The sequence below is a fragment of the Strigops habroptila genome, chromosome 1, assembly GCF_004027225.2.
Source record: "Strigops habroptila isolate Jane chromosome 1, bStrHab1.2.pri, whole genome shotgun sequence".
Taxonomy (NCBI): Eukaryota; Metazoa; Chordata; class Aves; order Psittaciformes; family Psittacidae; genus Strigops; species Strigops habroptila.
In genome coordinates this window covers 57,365,154-57,386,689 of record NC_044277.2, presented here as the reverse complement: position 1 = coordinate 57,386,689, position 21,536 = coordinate 57,365,154, and the positions used below count along the sequence as shown (strand labels likewise).

Here is a 21,536-nt window from a genome sequence, read left to right as displayed (position 1 = left end):
AGCTAGAAATTTAAAGAACTTTTTCTTTTATCCCTGGTTGATATAATCTAATCTATTTCCTCAGTCTTGCAAAAGATTTCTGCCTAATATGACTCTATCACAGTTTGAAAAGGGGAAGATGTTCATGTTTCTGATCATTGATGATTGTTAAAGGTACTTGACCAAATTCTGAAGTGAAGAATGTTTTCACTTTGGAAATACTTGAATATGTTCTTCTTTAAAAGCTTAGTTTGCCAGAAAAGTGTTAACACTCTTTTTGAGACTCAGCAAAGGTATTTATAGCCATTCTAAAAAAGGGAAAAAAAGAAGCTTGTTTCTATTTTAATATCAGATAAGCATAGACAACCCACACAGAGTTTAGTAGGTAAGCTACTGAGAAGGTGATTTGCTTTGACTGATCACCCATATAGGCAGGTCTTGCCAGCCTTGGCAGGCTTGGTCATCCTTTACAACTTTGCTCCCCCCATCCCAAATCACCACTTTTGGTGACATTAAATTTACCAAACTTAAATCACACAAACTGCAATTGCATTGGAGTATGTTTTCTTGTTGTAGGATTATTTTTAAAGACAGCAGATCCTGTGCCCAACTCCTGCTTATGTTAAAGGCACTTTCAGGTCCTCCAGTTGTGTACTGTACCAAACACTGGATCTTAATTCCCTGGCGCTGAAGCCACACCATGTTTAGTTAGGCCCATAAAAAGACAAATGGCCCTAGAAAATGTTCTTTTTTTTTCCTCACATGGCACAGTATTCCAATTTGAAGCGTGTTTGTTTCTTGGTTGCATTCTCTCACCCAGACATATGCAGATTCATCCACTGTGTAAAAGTCCAGAAAGAAGTTAGAAAGTCTGAGAATGTATTTAATAAAGAGGACATTTAAAATGACCATTTATTAATATTAATGATAGATGATAATTTGGCTGTATGATATTAGATATTGCATAAAAGTACAGCCTGACAGCATTATAATATCTGTTTTTTACTGTGTCATTAAAAGGCAAGAAGAACAATTAGAATGAGTTGTGTAATGGAAAGTAATGAATAGCAGCATAGATGTTTTCCCACCTACATAGTTTGCCTAACACTGAACCAGGAGCATTTTGTGGCTACGAATAGAAAAAAAAATGCTAAAAATTAGCAGTGTGGGAATGAAATGAAGCACCTGCTTAACAACTCATGTGACAACTTCACAACACTTAAAAGAAGGAATATCATGCTAAGAAATTAAAATCATCATTCTTATGCTCTATTTTTCTGAATTTAAACCAAAACATGCACTGGCATTTGGATTTAGATTTGCAACATGTAGAAGAAGGAATATTTTAAACTTCTAAGGGGTACACCAGAAAATTGATGTCTTCATCCTGCTGTTATGCTAAAATTCTGGAAAAGGAACCCAGCACTGTAGGTTTTATATTGCTAAAAAAATAGCAGTTCTTCCACTGTCAGGACTACATAGAATCATAGAATCATAGAATCATAGAATCGTAAGGGTTGGAAAGGACCTTAAGATCATCTAGATCCAACCCCCCTGCCATGGGCAGGGACACCTTGCCCTAAACCATGTGGCTCAAGGCTCTGTCCAACCTGGCCTTGAACACCGCCAGGGATGGAGCATCCACAACCTCCCTGGGCAACCCATTCCAGTGCTTCACCACCCTCACTGGAAAGAACTTCTTCCTTATATCTAATCTAAACTTCCTCTGTTTAAGTTTGAACCCATTACCCCTTGTCCTACCACTACAGTCCCTAAGGAAGAGTCCCTCCCCAGCATCCTTGTAGACCCCCTTCAGATACTGGAAGGCTGCTATGAGGTCACCACGCAGCCTTCTCTTCTCCAGGCTGAACAGCCCCAACTTTCTCAGCCTGTCTTCATATGGGAGGTGCTCCAGCCCTCTTATCATCCTCGTGGCCCTCCTCTGGACTCGCTCCAACAGCTCCATGTCCTTTTTATGTTGAGGACACCAGAACTGTACGCAGTACTCCAAGGGAGGTCTCACAAGAGCAGAGTAGAGGGGCAGGATCACCTCCATGCAGAACTATGATAAGCTTGCACTAAGAAATGCCTACTTTCATGTAAAAATGCACAGAAAATGATTTCTCCAGGAATAAGTAATAGTTCATCATAGTGTCAGAAGAAGGAAAACATAAAGATTCACATATGAAAGTTGTTCCAAATAGTAAAAATATATACAGACATGAAATACAGCCCATCTCAATAGATACTCTTGTTCCAGTTAGCTGAAGAGTCTGGATGGAATTTTGTTAGAGCAGTAAAGCTAACAACTCTGCTCCTCTGTCACAACATTTTAGTGAGTACAACTCAACTTCTCTTATCAAATACGTGACCCTTGTGCTAAAGCATTCATTTGAAGTCATTACTTTTGTTCAGGAAGGGGTTCATCACTTGGGCAGGCAGATAAAATGATTTATATGCAGTCATCAGCACATTTTTTTTTCCTCAAGCTCTTAGACAGACCAATCCAATCGAGTTTATGAATGAGTGATTAATAATGGTTAATACTGAATGAAAGTAGAAGTTGCTTCAAGTATTTCTACTGCTTTGCAATAGATTTAATTTGTGGTGTGTAAAATGTTGTGTTTATGTACGCTACACAAAAAAAAAACATCTGAAAAAACCCACCTGGCTTAGCCTATCCCATTTTCCTTTAAAGACCTAATGTCTAGTGGCATGAAGCTCTTTCTGGAGGAGTATTTATGTCACCTTTTTCTTTGTCATATGATGCACTTAAGCAGTTTTGTAACTGCTATCCCTTCTGATCACAAAACGACATTTGTTCTACAAGCCAATAAGTTTCGCCAAGTTTGCAAATTATCAGAGTGACCACATCTGTAGTTTTTGGGAACTGTGTTTCATACATTGTTTTGATGACTCAGATGTTGGACATTATTTAGATTTTAGAACTCTCCCTTACTCACTGGCAGTTAAAGGACTGGGAGCAAAGGAAACAGCTAACATTTATTTAATAAAATCATCTTCAATGAGAAGCTCTAGTAGTGGACTGAGATCAGCTGAATAAGTGAGAAGGAAAGTAAACTCTGAGAAAACTATAACTTTTTCAAATACAATAATAAATAATCTACCCCATAGCTAGCAAAAGTAATATATTACAGACTAAGAAGTTATCCTGATCCTGCATATTCAAATGCTCCTCTGTTTTCATTTCGTCCTCCACTGATTTATTCTAACATCTGAAATTTGTAGGAAAGTCCACTCTCCTTTGGGTAAAATCTAGGTGCCTCTGTTCCAAGCAGTTGTTTCATCCAGTTCAGTAATGCACTAAGCTGCATCACTACCCCACTGTTCTCATCATATTTACCCTTTATTTTTGTCCAAAACCACATAGATGTTGATGATGGGTTATGATTTTAGGACATATATGGGTATATTATATCATCTCACTGTAAGCTTATTACATTTAGAATGACAGGCAAATAAAGTAAAAACCTTGTTTCTTGTATATACTCAGTGTGAACAACAAAAAAGTATACATAGTATTAAAAGGCTAAATGTTAAGATAAAATTTGCACAGAAATGAGTATCAGTATTCTCACATTCACCCTTTCATCTGAGTCTTTCATTACAGTATTTCTATTTCTCATATAAAGAGCTGAATGTGCTCTGAGAGGGTTTAGTTTGGTTTTGTTTTTTTTTTTTTCTATTTTCTTTGGCATAGTTTTATAGCAAAAAGTGGTGGCCTTTGCTAACACAGTGAACAGAATTATAATTCTATCATCTATTATGTTTATACTACCAGGAAATTACAGAGTAAATCAGTGGATCACATGTCTCAAATGATAGTGAGAACACATGCTGGAAATCAGTATGACTTTTTCTCCTCTTTGCTGTGAAATTTCAATTGGAAAAAAAAATAATGAAATTGTTTAAGACAAAGCTGATTAATGATCCTGATGTTCACTGAAATCTATGCATGTGAGCTAATCCTTTAAGAATGATTACTGATAAGGTAATTTGTTCACATAGTTAGTTCCTCACATCTGATTATAGAGCTCAAACTCCTTGGCATGTTAAATGCAACCCTGAAAACAACAAAGCAGTTATCACCAGAAAAGATACTAACAATAGATTAAATATATCCATCTGTACAGAGGTCCAAAACTGGTTTTGATTGTTGTTGCTAGATGAAATACAATTCGCAAAAGAACGCGAATGTAACTGCAGTGTGAAAAGATCAAGTAAAAGACCACTTCTAAGTGTCTCTTATTTCAACAAATAAGAAAATGAAGTGATTGATACAAATATAAATCTAGCCAAATACAGATGTAGAACTGAGTTAGTTTATGCATGCACTGTGAGAGAATAAGGTTGCGAGCAGATCTATATTATCAAAATACAAGCAGTTTTCAAAGTTAAAATTCAGTTTTGAGTAAACTTTCTTCTGATTTATTACAATAATTTTATGTTAGAAATGAATAAATGTAAATTTGAGTAAACCAAATGAATGGTATTGATAGAATGCACTCTTTGCCTAGTTTTTTTCTCTAAAATAAAATATTTTAGAAATGGATTTTAATTTCTAACTGTTAATAGTGTGTTATTTGATAATGATTGTACTTCTCAAAATATTTGAAAATGTGGTATTATTTGTGGCCACTCTCTCATAACACAAAGTCAAAAAAAGTAAAGTCTCCCAAGCAATTTGGAAAATTTATATTTAAAATTCTAGTTTACTGCAAGAAATCTAGTAATAATTTTTAATATGCAAAACTTTCTTCAAAGTTGATCTATTTAATAGTGTTTTAAAAAACCTAATTTCTTCTTTGGACACCATCTGTGTCCATTTAATAATCTGTGTATTATTTACACAGATAAAAAAACCTACTTAATATTTAGGTAATGTTTATAAAATGAACATCACTGATGTTCTTCTTTTACTTAGATATACAATTCAGAACGTATTTTTTATTTTCATTGTGACTTTGGTTTGTAGAATTTTTCCTTTAAGTTTCACGTATTTCAGTACACATATACTATGTTTCTAGAAGCATTATATACACACATAGACTTGACAGATAAATGCCTTACCATTGTCCATGCCAGAAGGCAGAACATACGTTTCTGTTCCTTCCATCCTGGAAAAGGCTATATATTATTGTCACTACAGTGCTTTTTTAACATTCCAGGGCAGAGAACAAAATGTTTCATTTTTTTGAGTCACTATACAATATAGCTTTAACTTCTTCTTCCCTCTTTTGTAATCCTATTGAAAATAGAGATTTTCAGTAGGATTACAAAAGTCTTAAACACACTATATTAAACACTCTCCTTCCTCTAGGTCAAATAAATGATAGACTACATAGACCTGCTACAGTTTGATCAAAACATAAAGGTGCTCATTGTATGTAGCTATGAGTGTAGATACAATGTACTGTTTCTAAGCAATTAGTAATCAAAAGAAGAAAGAGTTTAATGCATTTCTGCTTTTTCCAAAGATGCTCAAGCTGAAATCCAAACCGAAACTGTCCAGACATGAAAATACAGCAGTTATTAAAAATAACCTTAAATCCTGGCACACACCTTCTTTTGTCGGAAAGACCCAATATAATATTGATTATTCACTTGTTAAAAAGTTCTCTTTCCAGAAAAAAATACTCAGAAAACATGCTCCCATTCCTGCCTCCCCCTCCCTCCCATTCTGAGGTATCTCAGCTATTTTCTGTATATGTCTGGCTTCTTGAATTGAGTCAAGATTTTCAAGTAAAATGATGAAACTGAAATTTCACATTAGTGAAACAAGTATTCGAAATAAAAATGAAACAGTAAAGCAAATAAACCCAAACATTTCTTGAGGAATCATGATAAGACATTAAAGCATAATTATTTGTTTGATTTCAGAATCATACATTAGTAATGTTTAATGATTAACAGCCTTTATCTCAGTCATGTACATAAAACTACAGTGGTAATTATGTGTACTATTTCTCCAAATCACCCTCTTTCTCAGAGGGAAAACTCCCCTAATTTCAGAGATTAGAAAAGCTATTCCCAATAATTTCTACAGGATGTATCTATCACTCTCTTCCAGAGGGAAGAAACTGTTGTACGGTCTGTGCCAGATCCTGCTTCATAGCATAAGCTATGAGAACTGAGAAAATAATTTATTAATTGGGGAAAGAAAAAGATTATCACAGAAATGCTTTATTGAAAAAAAAAACCCCAAAACCAAAACCCAAACCAAAAAACAAACAGAAACTTACAAAATATTCAAAATGTTCAGGTTTTCATGGACACGGTCTGTAAAAAAAACATGGACATAGGTATCTGGAAACACTCATACCGTTTTATGAAGCCTTTGCCAGGATGCATGGTCTTGAGAAGGACTGAGAGCTCTATTGCAGTATTTCAAGTGCTTCCCATACTAACACTACTCACAGCTTGTGAGAATTCACAGAACTTGTCAGCTTGCCCATGAGCCACACCTTCAGCTTGCATGAACTGCTATAACCATATCAATATCAGTGCTGACTTCTGTTTAAGGACTTATACCTTCCAAAGGGCTAAGGAAACATATACGCTTGCAGTACTGAGGAAGTAGTAATTTATACCTGAAAGGCAGGCTGACTGAGTTAGGGCAATTTACATGTTAGAGTGGTTCAGAGCCAGAACAATTACATTTTGTCCCAAATGCGTGTCATCTCTCACATCCCTGCTGAACATCTAGTTTTGAACACTGACCTGAGCCCCACAACTGCAGCAGGGAGGAGAAAAATTCAAAATGGAGATTTGGGTCATGCTGCCTAATATCGAGGCACAGACACATCATTTGATCACACAGACTGAACGTAGATCAGGCCTCATAACATGAGCTTATTTATGCTGAATAAATGACAACAGACAGCAGAGTGTTTATGCTAGCCATATGCCTTTAAATTGGTGTTATGCCAGCAGCTGGAGAACAGACAATACCTGATTTGATATAAAGTTCAGGGGATATCTAATTTGGCATAAATTTTGCCTTCACAAAGCTACCTACCAAAATACTTCGAACAAATTTGAACTGTTTTAATAGGTTTGTGTCAGTTCAGCACACTGAATCAAATAGCCATGGCATTTCTTATCAAGTAGTAGGCACTTTCAGAGTGGATTTATTGTTTTATCAAATCACAGTCCTATTCCATGCATTTGGAGGATTATAAGTTAACAAGGCAAAATTTTAATCAAGACACTGCTATCACTTATAATAATCTGTATCTCTAAGTTGTGCATTAAAATCCATGCAAGTATTCTCCCATTAAAAATGAGCAAGCAAAAAAAAAACTCAACCACAAACATATTTCATTAAGTTAGCAGTTGAAGATATGAAGTCTTTCAACTTAACAATTCTTATTAATACTACAGAACATGGACAGCTAGGTAGACTTCCTTCTTGCTCCATCACTTCATTTTTCAGTGTACTGATGGTCACAGTGAATATGAAAGATACAAAGTGCTTATCACCTTACAGGGAACTCTTGCTAAAGGCAACTGCATTTCAGTCTAACGGTGCAATATTGTGATACCATATTTCTTTCATAGTGACCATCCAGATCAGAAAATCTTTCTTTTTGTCTTTGTGCCTGAAGTGCAGCTTCCTTAGGAAAGAGGCTTCCAGCTATCTCGTGGCAGTAAATGTGCCACTTTCCACAGACACTAGATTTAGTGCACAGCAAATACTTACCGGCAATACCATTTTGCACACAGCCATAATGCCAACATAAAGACTTTTAAGTCATAGTTTGGCATACAAAACAAAACACAAATCCATATGCTAAACAAAGGAAATTTTAGGATGACAAGAAAAAGTTTTAAATGAAAAACATTCGTAGCACATTAAAATGGTAACTATTAATCATTGCATTTATGATAGCAGATAGTAGTACAGAATAATAACCAATACTGGACACCTAACAGTGGTGAGAGAAAAATTTCTGATATATTATCTAGGGTAAGAATACAAATTCAAACCTTTTTAGCAAGCATACTTGGAGGTCTCTAGCAGAGCCATCCTGATCTATAACAAATTGGGATCTGGTACTCATTTTGTTCTGTCACCGAATGTGGAATACTGGACACAATTGTCACCAACTATTTGGATATCATAGGCATTTGAATAATAGGGAATAAATTCACTTATGATCTATGAGAAATGAAAACAATGTTACATGAAAAAGAAGGGAGAAGGAACAAGAAAATAATGTACATTGGGCAACTCATAAAAGACAAATGTCTGACACAGAAGGTGTAAGGAGATTTATAATATGCTTTACCTGGCCATGCATTTTATGTCTGTGAAGTCTGATAAACATGTAAAAAAGATGGCTTTTTGTTTAACTCCAATTTTCACTAAATTATATTTTTTATCTGATACAATTCTGTGAGGATAAAACTCTTGGATGTAAGTTGGATTCAAGTTTGCAGCTATTTAAAACTGAAGATACAATTTACAAGACTTATAAGGGACATATTCAGGATCAGGCATATCTTGATATATTTTAGCTATGCAGTTTAGAAAAGATTTCACATTGAAATAACATCTGTGTTACAACAATGCATCCAAAAGTAAATGATGATAATATATAGAATCATAGAATCATAGAATCGCAGGTTGGAGGGGACTTCTAGGATCATCTGGCCCAACCTTTCTTGGCAAAACCATGGTCTAGACAAGATGGCCCAGCACCCTGTCCAGCTGATTCTTAAATATATCCAACGTTGGGGAATCCACCACTTCCCTGGGAGATTATTCCAATGGCTGATTGTTCTCATGGTGAAAAATTCTCCTCTAGTGTCCAACTGGAACCTCTCCAGGACTAACTTGAGACCACTACCCCCTGTCTTTTCCATGTGACTCCTTTAAAAAGGGAGACTCCATCCTCTTTGCAGCCATCCTTTATGTGAAACTCTTCTTGCTGAAATATCACTTTATAACATGGTTTGTCTTAACACATGTCTTATCTACAATCATATATTTTATTTTGATCTGCATAATACTTTTTTTTTGCTTATTCACGATGTAGATCTAGAAATCCTGTTAATATTTACGTATATTTGGGGAATGATTGATATACTCATATCTGTGAGTTTTGTATTCAGCTTTTGTATTCTGTATTCTGTATTCTGTTTACTAACAGTTTCTGTTAGTAAAATTCCAGGCAAAAACACATGCCTGTAACTATCTGGAAAAACGTCATTTTTATAAGCACATTTGTGTAACTAAAATACATATAACTATTTCTGTTTCAAATAAAATGCCATGAACTAATTCTGAATAATTTTCTTCTAGGAAAAATTCTCTTGATGGCTTAATGGCTTCAGTGGCCATCTCAAGAAACAACAAATTTTTGCTAAAATTGTACATACACTCCAGCATCATGGTCAAAGAACAGTGCTTGGCTGTCAAATGAGAGATGCCACAATAACCGTCAGTTTTCAATGTTTCTTCCCCAGCCAGGTGAAAACTGCAAATGCTGTGCGAACAGTCAGACGGTGCATCATACTGCTTCTAAGAGTAAGGTAATTTACTCCTCCAAGGTCAGCAAAACCAGGGTTCAAAGGTAATTCTGTCTATCACTTCTGGATAAAAAATACTTTGAAGCAGCAACTCATAGAGTTTGGCTTTAGAGCTCCTACTGACTAAGGGCTGTTTTCAGGGAGATAAAGGCATCATCATTCCCCTACTATTGAGGGTGAATATTGCTTTACTGACAGTGTAACGGTATGGACCTATTCTCTAGGTATTAACCTATACTGCAACAGTATATGTGTTGGGACAATTTCATGCTATGTGGTGGTAGTAAGAAGGTTTTATTAAACCATTTCCTCAGTTACAATGATATTCTCAGTTTACCTTTTTTTTTTTTTTGGTCTAACACAGCAGTGTAAAAAATAAGAAAAAGAAATTTCTTTCATGTAGATGACTTTTAAGTCCAATGCAAATGTGCAGATACTTTATCATATAAAATGCATCTACATTATCATGTAAAAATCTAACAGAAATCCATGACTATCAGAATAAGGATTAACTTCCACCAAAACGGCTTTACATAATTACATGGGCCACTGAAGAAATGCCCAGAAGTGGGGTACCCGTTTATGCTACAGTGATCTGTGGACATGAGTTATAGGGAAGGTTTTCATCTTGTCTAGGTCAGCAGAATTTTTTCTTTTTTTTTCATGAGCAAGGATGACTTGCAACAGCTGAGGACCAGTGCCTTAACAACAAATTAACTTCTCTTTCTTGTCTATTTATGACAGTTTTCTTTTACACTGTGCATGGTTTTGAACACTTAAATAATCAAAATGAATAAGCATCTTATATTCATAGCAATGACACTATTCAGATTTTCTGTACATTTTCCCTTTTCATAGTAGTTATGCACTAGCATTAATGTCATTCATGTCCCTGGCAACATTCCTCATTTACTGCAGCATAAGCAAAAAAACAGTCACGCCTTGAAGATAACAGCTTAAATTGTCCCCCTCTCTGGTATTTTATTACACAATAAACACCACTGCAAAATTTATGGCTCATTCCTACAGCTCGATACAAGGTTTTAAGTACAACTAAGGTAATAAGAGATTGTGAAGAGGCATCTTGAGCCCTTTATATTTCTTCAGTCTCAAGATACCTTGGTGCTAGTCCAAAGCACGAGCACAAGATGGAGTAATTATATGCTGGTCAGCAAATCAGGAAATAGTACAAAATTATAAAGAAGCTCAAGAAAAATCCCCTTTTCCTCATTCTTACACTAGATGAACAGAAGATCTATGGTCTAGAAGTTACAAGAATTTTGCAGCCACAGGCATTGAGAAGAGACCTTCTCACTAGAGAGTCAAAAGACATCACTCTTGCATACAAACCAGTATATATCAGGACTGAAAAATCACTTACCAGTACAGGTAATATTCAGTATTTGCTGGCTCTGGCCCTGTTCCCCCCACCCCTGCACTCCATTCATTTGTTAAAAATGGGTTGTATTAGCTAATATATGGTGACAGTTAGGAGAAAAACAAGACTCTTCACAAACAGATTGACACTTAAAACAAAATGCACATATTTGATCAGGGGAAAGTGTTTTTATGAGGCATGAAAGGGATGAAAAACTGCCGAGCTATTTCTCAGAATTAAATACCTGCTCTGGTGAATGGCAAATAATGAGACAGTTGACAAGACTGAAGGAAACACATTTCCACTTCCTAACCCAGAACAGGTTATCTTATCTATCATAAAATGCTTGTGACATCAAATGTTTGGTGATGATAGGACTGTCATCTCACAAACAGAAGCCCTGCAAACCTGCTGAGACATTCTGAAACAGTATAACAGCAACACTGGATAAAAAAAAAGTAGCCAAAGCCAATTTCCTTTTGTATGTAGTAGAATGAACCTTTCCATTGAATTCTGTTGAATCACACTTTTATAAATTTCTATTAAAATAATTTTTGCTAATATCTCTGATGGCTGATCCTGTGAGCAACACTAACCACTCATTTTTTGTGACAATGGAAAAGTGGCAAAATAATGAGTTAAAAATGAAAACTTGCTTCCTGCAGTTTTCACTAATTTCCATGAAGAAGAACCATAGCCAGCAATGACAATTTTATGGAAGTACAGTGTGAAAAGAATAAAGCCAACAGCATTTAAATGCTGAATTAGTGAAATGCAAGAACAATAAGCAATGTTCAAAGCCAGGGGAAGAGTAGTATTTTTCTTGGAAGCTGAAACCAAATAACTGATCAAAATTATCTTTTAATTTTATTTCATTCAGAAAAGATAAAAACAGTGGTATAGCTATAACTAACTAGCCATGTGTCTTCCGTAGGTTGAAAACACCTATGCGCATTTAGCTAATTCTCAGCTAAGTATTCATTAATAAAGTAGATGCTTTACTTTGAGCACATGATGATAGTGACTGTAAGTTGCACCTAGTTCAGCTCATATCAAGCAGTTTTGGGAACAGCCTGAGGTGACTTTATAGGGCTCAACAGAGTTTGCAGAGAAAAAAGGAGACTCATTACTGGCAGTAGAAGCCCCCAGAAAGGATTATCCTCAGGACAGAGGTTGGTTGGACAAGACCCTGCTTTCTACCCCAAGTGGGGATACAAGTACAAGGGGGACAAGAAGCAGAGATAAAATGCATCCTTAGTTTCTCAGCCAACACACCCTGGGCAGAACTGCCCCTCCCCTGCCCAGCACAGGGTGATAAGCTGTGTCTCCTCATGCGGGCTGCTGGTTTTCCATCACTTCCTTGGGCTGGGTTGAGGGATGGCATTACTGCACATGGGAGGAGGCAGGATGATTCTGGGAATGCAACCACCCATGCCACATTATGTCACATGCAGTACCAGGTCAGAGAAAATTACTATGCTATAGTCCATCTGCATGTAAACTTCTCCCAGTGACAATAACATAAATATTAGAGTCATTAAAAAAAGTAATAAGGATCCTTTCATTTCATCCTCACTCTCCAATTAAGGCTGAACAGTGAAAAGCCTCATTCCACTTAGGACCTCACTTCTGTCTGCAGTTAGGATAGGTATGGCTTTACAGTACACCGCTCTGCTGCTCTGCAGTGAATCCTCATGTGGACATCTTTTGTTAGAGCTGGGAAGTATAGAACCTTTGATATTTATAATGTAAATTCCACAGTGTGCAACTCCAGTTTCTACCAAGTCCTTTCTCTCTTCTCTCTCTCTCAGTCTGGTACTACATTTTCCTTTCTTCTATACAGCTTTATAACAGAATATTTAATTTGCTCTTAAACTGAAGACAATGAACCTTTGATTAAAATCCTTTCTGAAAAGGCATCTTCAAAGAATTCTGAAGGATAAACAAGTATCCAGCAGCTAAACAGCAAACTCACTTCCAATATTCAAACATGGAACTACAAGGAGTTGGCAGACTTCAGTTCTGGAAAAGATGAAAAACCTTTACTTTGCTGAAATCTTGCTAACTCTGCACTGGGAGGAAATTCCCATTGTCATTCACAGTTCTTACTTCTGTGAAATTTATCTTAGTTTCTTACAACGTATCATTTTGATTAAATAAAAAGTTGGCAGGATATAAGAATTCACCAAGATGAAAAGGCTTTTTTGAACAAATAGAGAATGAAAGATATTCTAAGATATTTTGAACATTTTTTTCCCTCTGTTGAATAATACTATGATTTTTTAATCAGTTCTGCACAGTTGAACTTCAGTATGAAGTTATAAAAAATATATTCTTATGGCTTGATTAAACTGAGCATACTGAGTAGGGTGTCCATTGTGATTAAATCGGCCTTACCATGAAAATAAATAGGTCTGTACTAACAACAGACTGTATGTCCTGTGCCACAAATACTGCCACCATAATGTTGGTGCGTATTAGTAAAGTGAGATACACATAAAAGACAATCTTACAGAAACTTAAGATTAATGTATTTGAGATCTTATGATACTCTTTCCATAACAAACGTATTTTAAACTTCATAACAATCAAATAACAGGCAGCTAGGCCAATATTAAGTCACTTCAGACAAGCAGTTAAATATATATTTATATGATCCCATTTTATGTCATAAACATTACAATGTGTTTGGGGTTGGATCTTTTTTCCACTTAAAGTAGAACACAATCAATTACACCTGAAATCCTTGTGCTTGGCTTCTTTCCTCATTACTGCTGGCAAAGCTGGTATATATTAACATCTCCCCACTCTTCCCATTACATAGATTGTTTTAAAAACTTACATTGTTTGTAGATTATAAAAAAAATTGTGCACATATTCTATAGAAGTGTCAGTTTCAATAAGTTTTATATTCTTTAAAAATAATTAATTATTGAAAGAAAAAAGAAGTACAAACAGTTTCTGCAAAATAGATACTAAAGAAAATACATCAGTCTTACCTAGGTATTGACGGGGTACTGGGCAACCTGATCTAGCTGAAAATGTCCCTGCTTATCATAGGGGGGTTGCTCTAGATGACCTCTGAAGGGCCCTTCCAGCCCAAACTATTCTATGATTCTATGATTTATTTATTTCGCAAATACATAGGCTTCCCCTGCCCCAAATTGTTTTAAAGGGGGTTTAATCATCCATGACTCTGAGTAATCATTTGATTAGAAAATCTGGCTTGTCAACATAGAAATATTTCATTTAAAATTGTAAAACTGAATTGACAATCTTCTTGATTCTAATACAAAATAAGATAGTTGTGGTGAAATGATTTAATAGGAAAATCCCCGACATTTTTCACAAAATTGACCTTTGATGAGTATTTCCATTTTCTCTTTGATATAACATAGCAAACCTTTCTTGTTCAAACAATCCAATACCAGCTGACAGTTAGCATCCATGGAGCTGGTTACGCCTGTTCTCCCACTACACAGATTCTTTGACTTAACTCTGCTGTCACGATACAATGCAGGACCTTGAATTTTACAATACAGTAGGGAGATCAAATGACTGTAGCATAACTATAATTAGTCTTAAATTAACTGGGGGTAAGGGTTCCTGGTTTCTGCTAAGTTAAGCTAGGGGCAAAGGTTGATTTGCTTCTCACACTAACAGTGATGAGAAGTTAGTGTCATCGCATATTCATGAAGTCATTAAGTTAAGACATAAAAAGATATTTGTGTAGTTTGCACCAAAGAACTTATATTTGTTGGTTTTCGGAGGGGAGAGAAGGCAATCAGCCAATATTTAACTGCTGTTCTTACACTGTTTGGGCTTTCAGTTGTAAATTGAGACTACAGAGACTTCTACACTTTCTGGTCTAGCGCAGAATAACCTCATTGACAAGTGATCTCACTAGAGGATCATCTTTTGAGAAAAAAGGGCATCACACTATAGGGCTTAACTGAAATCAGAACTTCTGAATTTGACAGCAGAATATGCTTTATTAATCTTTTTGGCTCCCCTTCCCCCATTTTTCATGGCTCATAACTGTAAGAACTTCTTACCTCAGCAACCATTTATCAGAATGAAAGGGAATCTGTCAAGATACTCTTCAGAGCTTGTCAGTAATGCTCTTAATTAGCTATAGCAATCACTGTTGAACAAAATGAGGTGGTTCTTTACTAGTTTCTGAGTAAGACACTTCCAATTTCCAATATGCCATTTAAAAATCAGTCTAGTGATGCACTATTTTGCACAGAATTTCAAAGCTTATAAGAAAAGGATCAAATCTACTCTGTAAGACTTGAGAAGCCACATAATACAGCCATTCTATATAATGTAGTTCCTACTCGGTAAGTATCTTGTTTCAGGTGTCCTTTATTCATACGTTAAATTTTATAGGCTTCATTTACTAATGTGAAAGTCCTGATGAGATTCAGCAAAGGAAATGGGAAGGTGGCAGGCTATAAAGCATTTCAGCTTTAGCTGCTGGTAGACACTTAGTGAAACATTACTGAGTGATCAGGTTTATGTATCAGATATATTCTAACATTTTACGTCATTCACATCATTCTGGCATCAAGATTAGATTGGGAAATGGATTCTGTACTCTATTGCTGGGCATACGAACAAACAATGGAAATGCCAAAGTGACGAATGTCCTCCAATTCATTTTACATACTTTAATTTGCAGAGAAATGCAGAAGCCCACACTGGAAATTCCTGCAGGATTAGCTTAAGGAGGGTTGAACAGGATGATTCAGACCCTTCTAAATATTTAGCAACTCAAATATTCTCTCATTATTTTTAATGATATATCAGAACTTCTACTTTAAAAAGGCTGGAAACTTAGTAGCTGAGAGAAATCATTTGTGTATGACTGTCTCCCTTTTACACGCAAAACCTTTCAGCTGAACAGCTTATCGCTACATGTTATTCTACTTAAAATACATTAAAAAAGGAAGGAATGGTGAGGTCCCACCTAACAAGGGCAAAAGACAAAGGTCAATGAAGGCTTGCTCACTTAGGCCAAAGATGAGCCAGAGCTTCCCTCTGTTTTGATTTGCAAAAGCAGATTTACATTTCTTGCATCTTTAGTGTGAAATACAAATTATAATTGTATATTAACCACAAAATTCCTACGGTCTTCATCAAGGCCAGTTTTTATTTCTGTCTGATTTTGGTTTTGACCATGTATTTACAGCAAACATGTAAGATGTTACTGATGGAATTCTGATACAAACATATGTTCCTTCACCTGAGTACTCAAAGGAAAATGAATGGGATTGCTTATGTGGGTAGGTGTTCATCACTTTGAGTATGGATTGCAAAAGCAAAGTCCAAATAAGGAACACAAACCAGACTCAAATACTACTGGGGTGATTGAAAGCAATTCTTAATTTTGAATTTCTTGGAGAACGGCCAGACTGTAATTAGATTTTCTGAACATAATTTCCTCAGGGATTTCAATAACTGCAATACAAAAAGCTAATGCAGGTTTCCATACGAAAATTTTATTTGGCCTTATTTGCTTAATACTATATAAACTGACTGTGTGTAAAATTTGTACTATCCAAATTGCCTAGAGCAAAAACTACAACACTAAATTTCAGCTAGCTGAAAATTCAGTCTGCAATCCTTTTCTTGTCCTAAGCAAATATAAACTCTCAAATGCAAAATTTAAGTAAATGTCATGTATTAATGTTATCTGTTACCTTGGGCTGTATAAAAAAAGACGTGCTTTGTTTGTCAACATTTAGTATCCTGTGAAACAGTGCTAAATCTTATGCCAGGTAGTAACCATAGACAATGAGTTGAGGATACATACAGTTTGAGTTTTTTTCATGCTTACATGGCTCTTATATTTTTCTCCTTCCTAGCAATGATTTCAGTTCACAAGGCTACTTCTGACTTGCAATTTTTGTGTTTTTGTAAATCCTGATGTAGAGAAGAGCATAACATAGCAATGAATGTTTATTTTATGTTCAGTTTGAATACTTTATAGACCTGTCATTAATGAAAATGTACAATTCATTTAAGTCTTACTCATGTATGCACAAAATGGTGTATACTTTTTTTTCTGTTACTTAAACTATTTATGATTAAAAATCCCTAAGGATTTTTATTTTTTTTTATTTCTTAACTGCAATTAAAGGCAAGATATGGATTATGGATTATTGATTTGTACACCTCAGAAAGAGGCACTGTGATTTGTAAAGCCATGGGTATCAGCTAGGATTTTAAGTGAAATCACTTCAACACAGAAGTTTAGATTGGTATTTAACCTGATGCCTTAAAAACTTTTTGCTGTTTTCTGACATGGCAATTCCCCTTTTCTTTTTATTATGCAGCACTGGGGCTTGCCAGATGACCGATGTCCCATTGGACAGAGAGGAGAGGCAATGCACAGCTCTGAAAGGTCACTGCATGAGCTAATGAGGCCCCACACAACAACCTCTACAGCAGCTGCAGATCATGGATGGAAACTGTCAGACCGGCAGCACTATCTGCAAAATTTGAAGTGAATACTTGTAGTGATGTGCTGCTACCCACCAAGTTACTCCTATTGACAATATTAATTAGGCAATTAAACTACTACTTCTATCTTGGCAGTGAGAGCAAAAACTGAAAGAGTGCAAGGAAGACACAAATGGAAGAAAAGCTACATAAAAAGCTGTATAAAAAGAGAAACCAGCCCACCTCATTTTAGGATATTTTGTGCAACCTGTGTTCCTTTACTGCTATTGCTCTGTGTTTTAATCTTTTCAGGTCTATACATATAAGCATTTTCATGGACAGATGGAGGATGATAAACCCAATAGCCATCTATTGAATTGCCTTTTCCCATGTGAAATGTAGTCTTTAAAAAAAGAAAAAAGCGAACAACAAAAGCCCCCACCTTCTTACTCTACAGCATATTCATTATCAGATCAACTCACACTACTAATTAAGTTAAATTTGACTGCTAAATAACTCCCAAAGAGCCAATTTATCTAAGGTAGTATGAGCACGTATTCATTTCTCCTTATACATCACCAGCTGTTATTAATTCAATTCGAGTCACTTCAGACTGCAAGTTTGAAATAATTGCCACTATGGAAACACTTTTACAGTATACTTAAGAGGGAGTTAGGGTGTTACTTTACTGATATTGATAGTAATCTGAATATAGGTAGATAGAGACCACTTTAGTTATTTCATTTTAGGGTTTGTGGGATATTCAAAAAAATGTGTAGAATTTTCAAGTTTGTTTATTGAACATGAAAAGTTTTGTCATAAATACAGATTAAGTTTGACAAATAATCTGAAAGAGGGTGTATTTAGATTAGATATTATGAAGAAGTTCTTTCAGTGAAGGTGGTGAGGGACTGGAACAGGTTGCCCAGAGAAGTTGTGGCTGCCTCATACCTGGAAGTGTTCAAGGCCAGGTTGGATGGGTCTTTGAGCAACCTGGTCTAGTGGAAGGTGTCCCTGCCTATGGCAGGGGGGTTGGAATTAGATGGTCTTTAAGGTCCCTTCCCAACCCAAACTATTTTATGATTCTATGATTATGTGATTATTCCCTAAAGAAAACATATCCTTTCTGAAGGTGTAATTTACCTTTTCAAGCTCACAGTGGTAGCAAGTGATTTTTCCATCTGCAACAGCTCCTCTCAGCTGGCTGCTGTACTAATGTGAGGGTTGAAGGTTGCTTGCAACCTGCTCCCTCACTACTCACCTTCCACCCACATCTATGAAACATCTGTGGGCTGATGCTTTGACAACTGGTAGATACCTGCTGTGTAGACTATCTGTATGAACAGGTATTAGGAGAAAAAGGTGTACTTTGTGCTCCCTTCAGATTCTGTGTAAACACATTGCATTTAATTAGTCATTACAGCAGCAATGTTCAAAGAGATTTTCATTACAGATAATGAATAACCTTGCTTGTAAAAGGTTTGCAACCACAGGGAGACAAAATTGTCCTCTGGATGCATTTCTTAGCCCACTGATAAAACTGAACTAGTCTCTCCTGAAATCAACAACTTTTCTCAAGTTTCAGTCATCATAGTACATGTAAGAAAAATTAAAATCTCATGTTCTGAAATATTTATTAGTCTCATTAATAAAATTTGTACACTTCCAAAAAGTAAAATTTTTGCATTTTAATAATGCACTTCCAATATGTTGCACTCCGCAAAGCTAGTTGGTATAGATAATAAACTATTACTTCGTTTATCAAGTTTTGGTTTCCTTTATTGCAAAGGCCATATATATGAAACAAAAGATTGCAAAAATGAACGTTCCATATATTTAACTTACTTCCTGTATATCATAACGCACTTACTATCTTTCTGCCAAAGGCAAGACCTATCAAGATCATAAGGAGAGGAACTCTTAACATCTCTACAAATAAACTTCTTTTTCTTTCTTATTGTGTTCATGAAGAAATACCAGTCATATGATGAATAGTTTTAAGGTGATCTGAAGCACAACTTTTTTCACCAACAACTTCCGGAAGGTTATTTTCTTTTTTCAATTACTGGTATTTAACTGTAAGACTATAACCATGATTAACTTTATTATATGGGGGATGATGGGAAAAAAATATTGTACCCTTTAATCAGTCACCCACTGAATTCACAGCTCACCTGCTGATTTTAATTTATGTGATAATTTACAAAACAAAACACTTTGTGTCTTTCATTTAGATACTTCATTTTGCTTATTTTAATGAAAATAGGTAGTCTGTTTTCCTGCATTGAGTACTCTTGTTTGTGAGCAGTTTCTAACTTCCTATCTACATGTAAATTGCTTATGCAAACATTATTAAAAGTGAAGTGAAATGAAATCCTTAAGCCCCTTTCAAGTAATACAAAGGAATAAGTTTATGATAGGTTGTTATTTTTTAAAAGTGAACATAATACTATTAACTAAGGTCTACGTTTTAAATGTAGCAATGATTTCAGTTTCCTAAAAGGTACAAATCCCTTTCAGCTTAGCCCCAGTGAATCACCACCATTGTCATCAAATTATATTGATTATAGCATTTAAAGTCTTAAGCAAACATCTTAGAATCTAAACATACGAAAGAGAACTGGAAGCACAAAAGGATGGTATGTATACAGAAGACCTGCAAGTTAGTCAAATCAACAGTCCTTACATATCAATCCCAAGCAAATTCACCAAGAATAGCTCTTATTCCTGGAATTATTTCATTTAATCTTGCAAGCCATAGCCACTTTATGTGGATTTAATTGGGCACCCTGAGGTTGCCCAAATACATACACAATCTTATTGGAAGAAAATACTAAAACAACCTGACATTCATTAGCTACTGAGAAGCTACATTGAGCCAAATTGTCTACCCAGCTTTATGTGGTGATTCTGGGAATAATTTTCACCATTACTTTACAAATGGACTAAAAGAAACCAGTTTTATGTAAATTTGGGAATCCTGCTGAGGTTCCTGACAATTGGTAAAATGAAATGGAGACAAAATAACCAATGCAAATAAAAAACAATTTGCATGAATTCTGGTCAAATGGAAAGAAGCTAATGGACATGGCATTTACATATAAGGAACTTGCCTTGTAAACTGTAGATTTCTCCAACGCTGTTCTGCCGGGTGATATGATGCCAATATGCACTACGAGGAAGTGAGATCGACTTGGATAATGTCATTGGTTCAGATAGACTGGTCTGGAGCTAAAAACCAAAGCAAACATAAATGGAAGATCACACATAACCATAGTTGACAGAAAATCTCAAAACTGTAAATTGAACCAATGTTGTTATGAAGATAGTATTTCCTGAATTTCCATTGGTTTTATACTGTTATTTAAGCTGTGTTATAAGCATCAGCACTGTGAATGCTCAGGAAAAGGCTGCAAAAGTGTATTTGGGTACATAGGCTCATTAGCACAGGCTAATATTAGGGCATAGGAATATGTTCCTATTTATCTACAGCTGTTCTTGTTGCTTTCAGGATTTTCTTATTTTCTTTATGATAAAGACAGATTAACATATCCCTGAAATCTTAAATCCCTCTACAATCACATTTCTTTTTTGTCATTTAACCCGCATATTGGATTGAATACCCAGAAAGATTCTAAGAGAGAATCTGAGACAACCAGCAGAGAATTAGCAATGAGGAGCCATTAATCCCCTAATCCTCCATTAAAGTGGAGGCATCTCATCATCAGTAGCAGGCTATAGCCTCAAGAGCAAATTTTTGAAAAGTCCAGCGGACTTTTCACAGCAGACTTTGTGTAACTGAAACTGTGAATTGCATGATAAGTGTCCATTTGTACACGAGCTATGGCACAGAAACCTGACAAGAGGAATGTAAATTTATTAAAGAGAGTTCTGTCTCCAGTGGACTATAGATGAGAGTGAAAGACTAGACTAAGCTCTAAAAAAAAAAAGAAGGATGGAGGACTGTGCATCCTGACAACCTCTTTGGATATACCTGTATAACTTATGTTTTTTATGTCTAGAAGGAAAGAGAATGTATCTGCAAATTTTTTGTATTACTGGCATTACAGAACATAAAATGCATAAAAATAGTGGGATCTAACAAATCGCAATGATGCTGTGGGGCATAATTTCTTCAGGGGATGTCTGGAAGAATCAACACTGAAGGATTAGTTAT

At 35.6% G+C, this 21,536-nt stretch overlaps 1 protein-coding gene across 1 annotated transcript in view; it reads right to left on the bottom strand.

Moving 5' to 3' along the window:
- Window positions 1–21,536, bottom strand: part of DOK6 (docking protein 6) — a 236,143-nt gene that overhangs the window by 20,647 nt on the left and 193,960 nt on the right. The window contains 1 exon segment of the mRNA XM_030494069.1: window positions 20,473–20,590. Coding sequence (XP_030349929.1) covers window positions 20,473–20,590 — 118 coding nt within the window.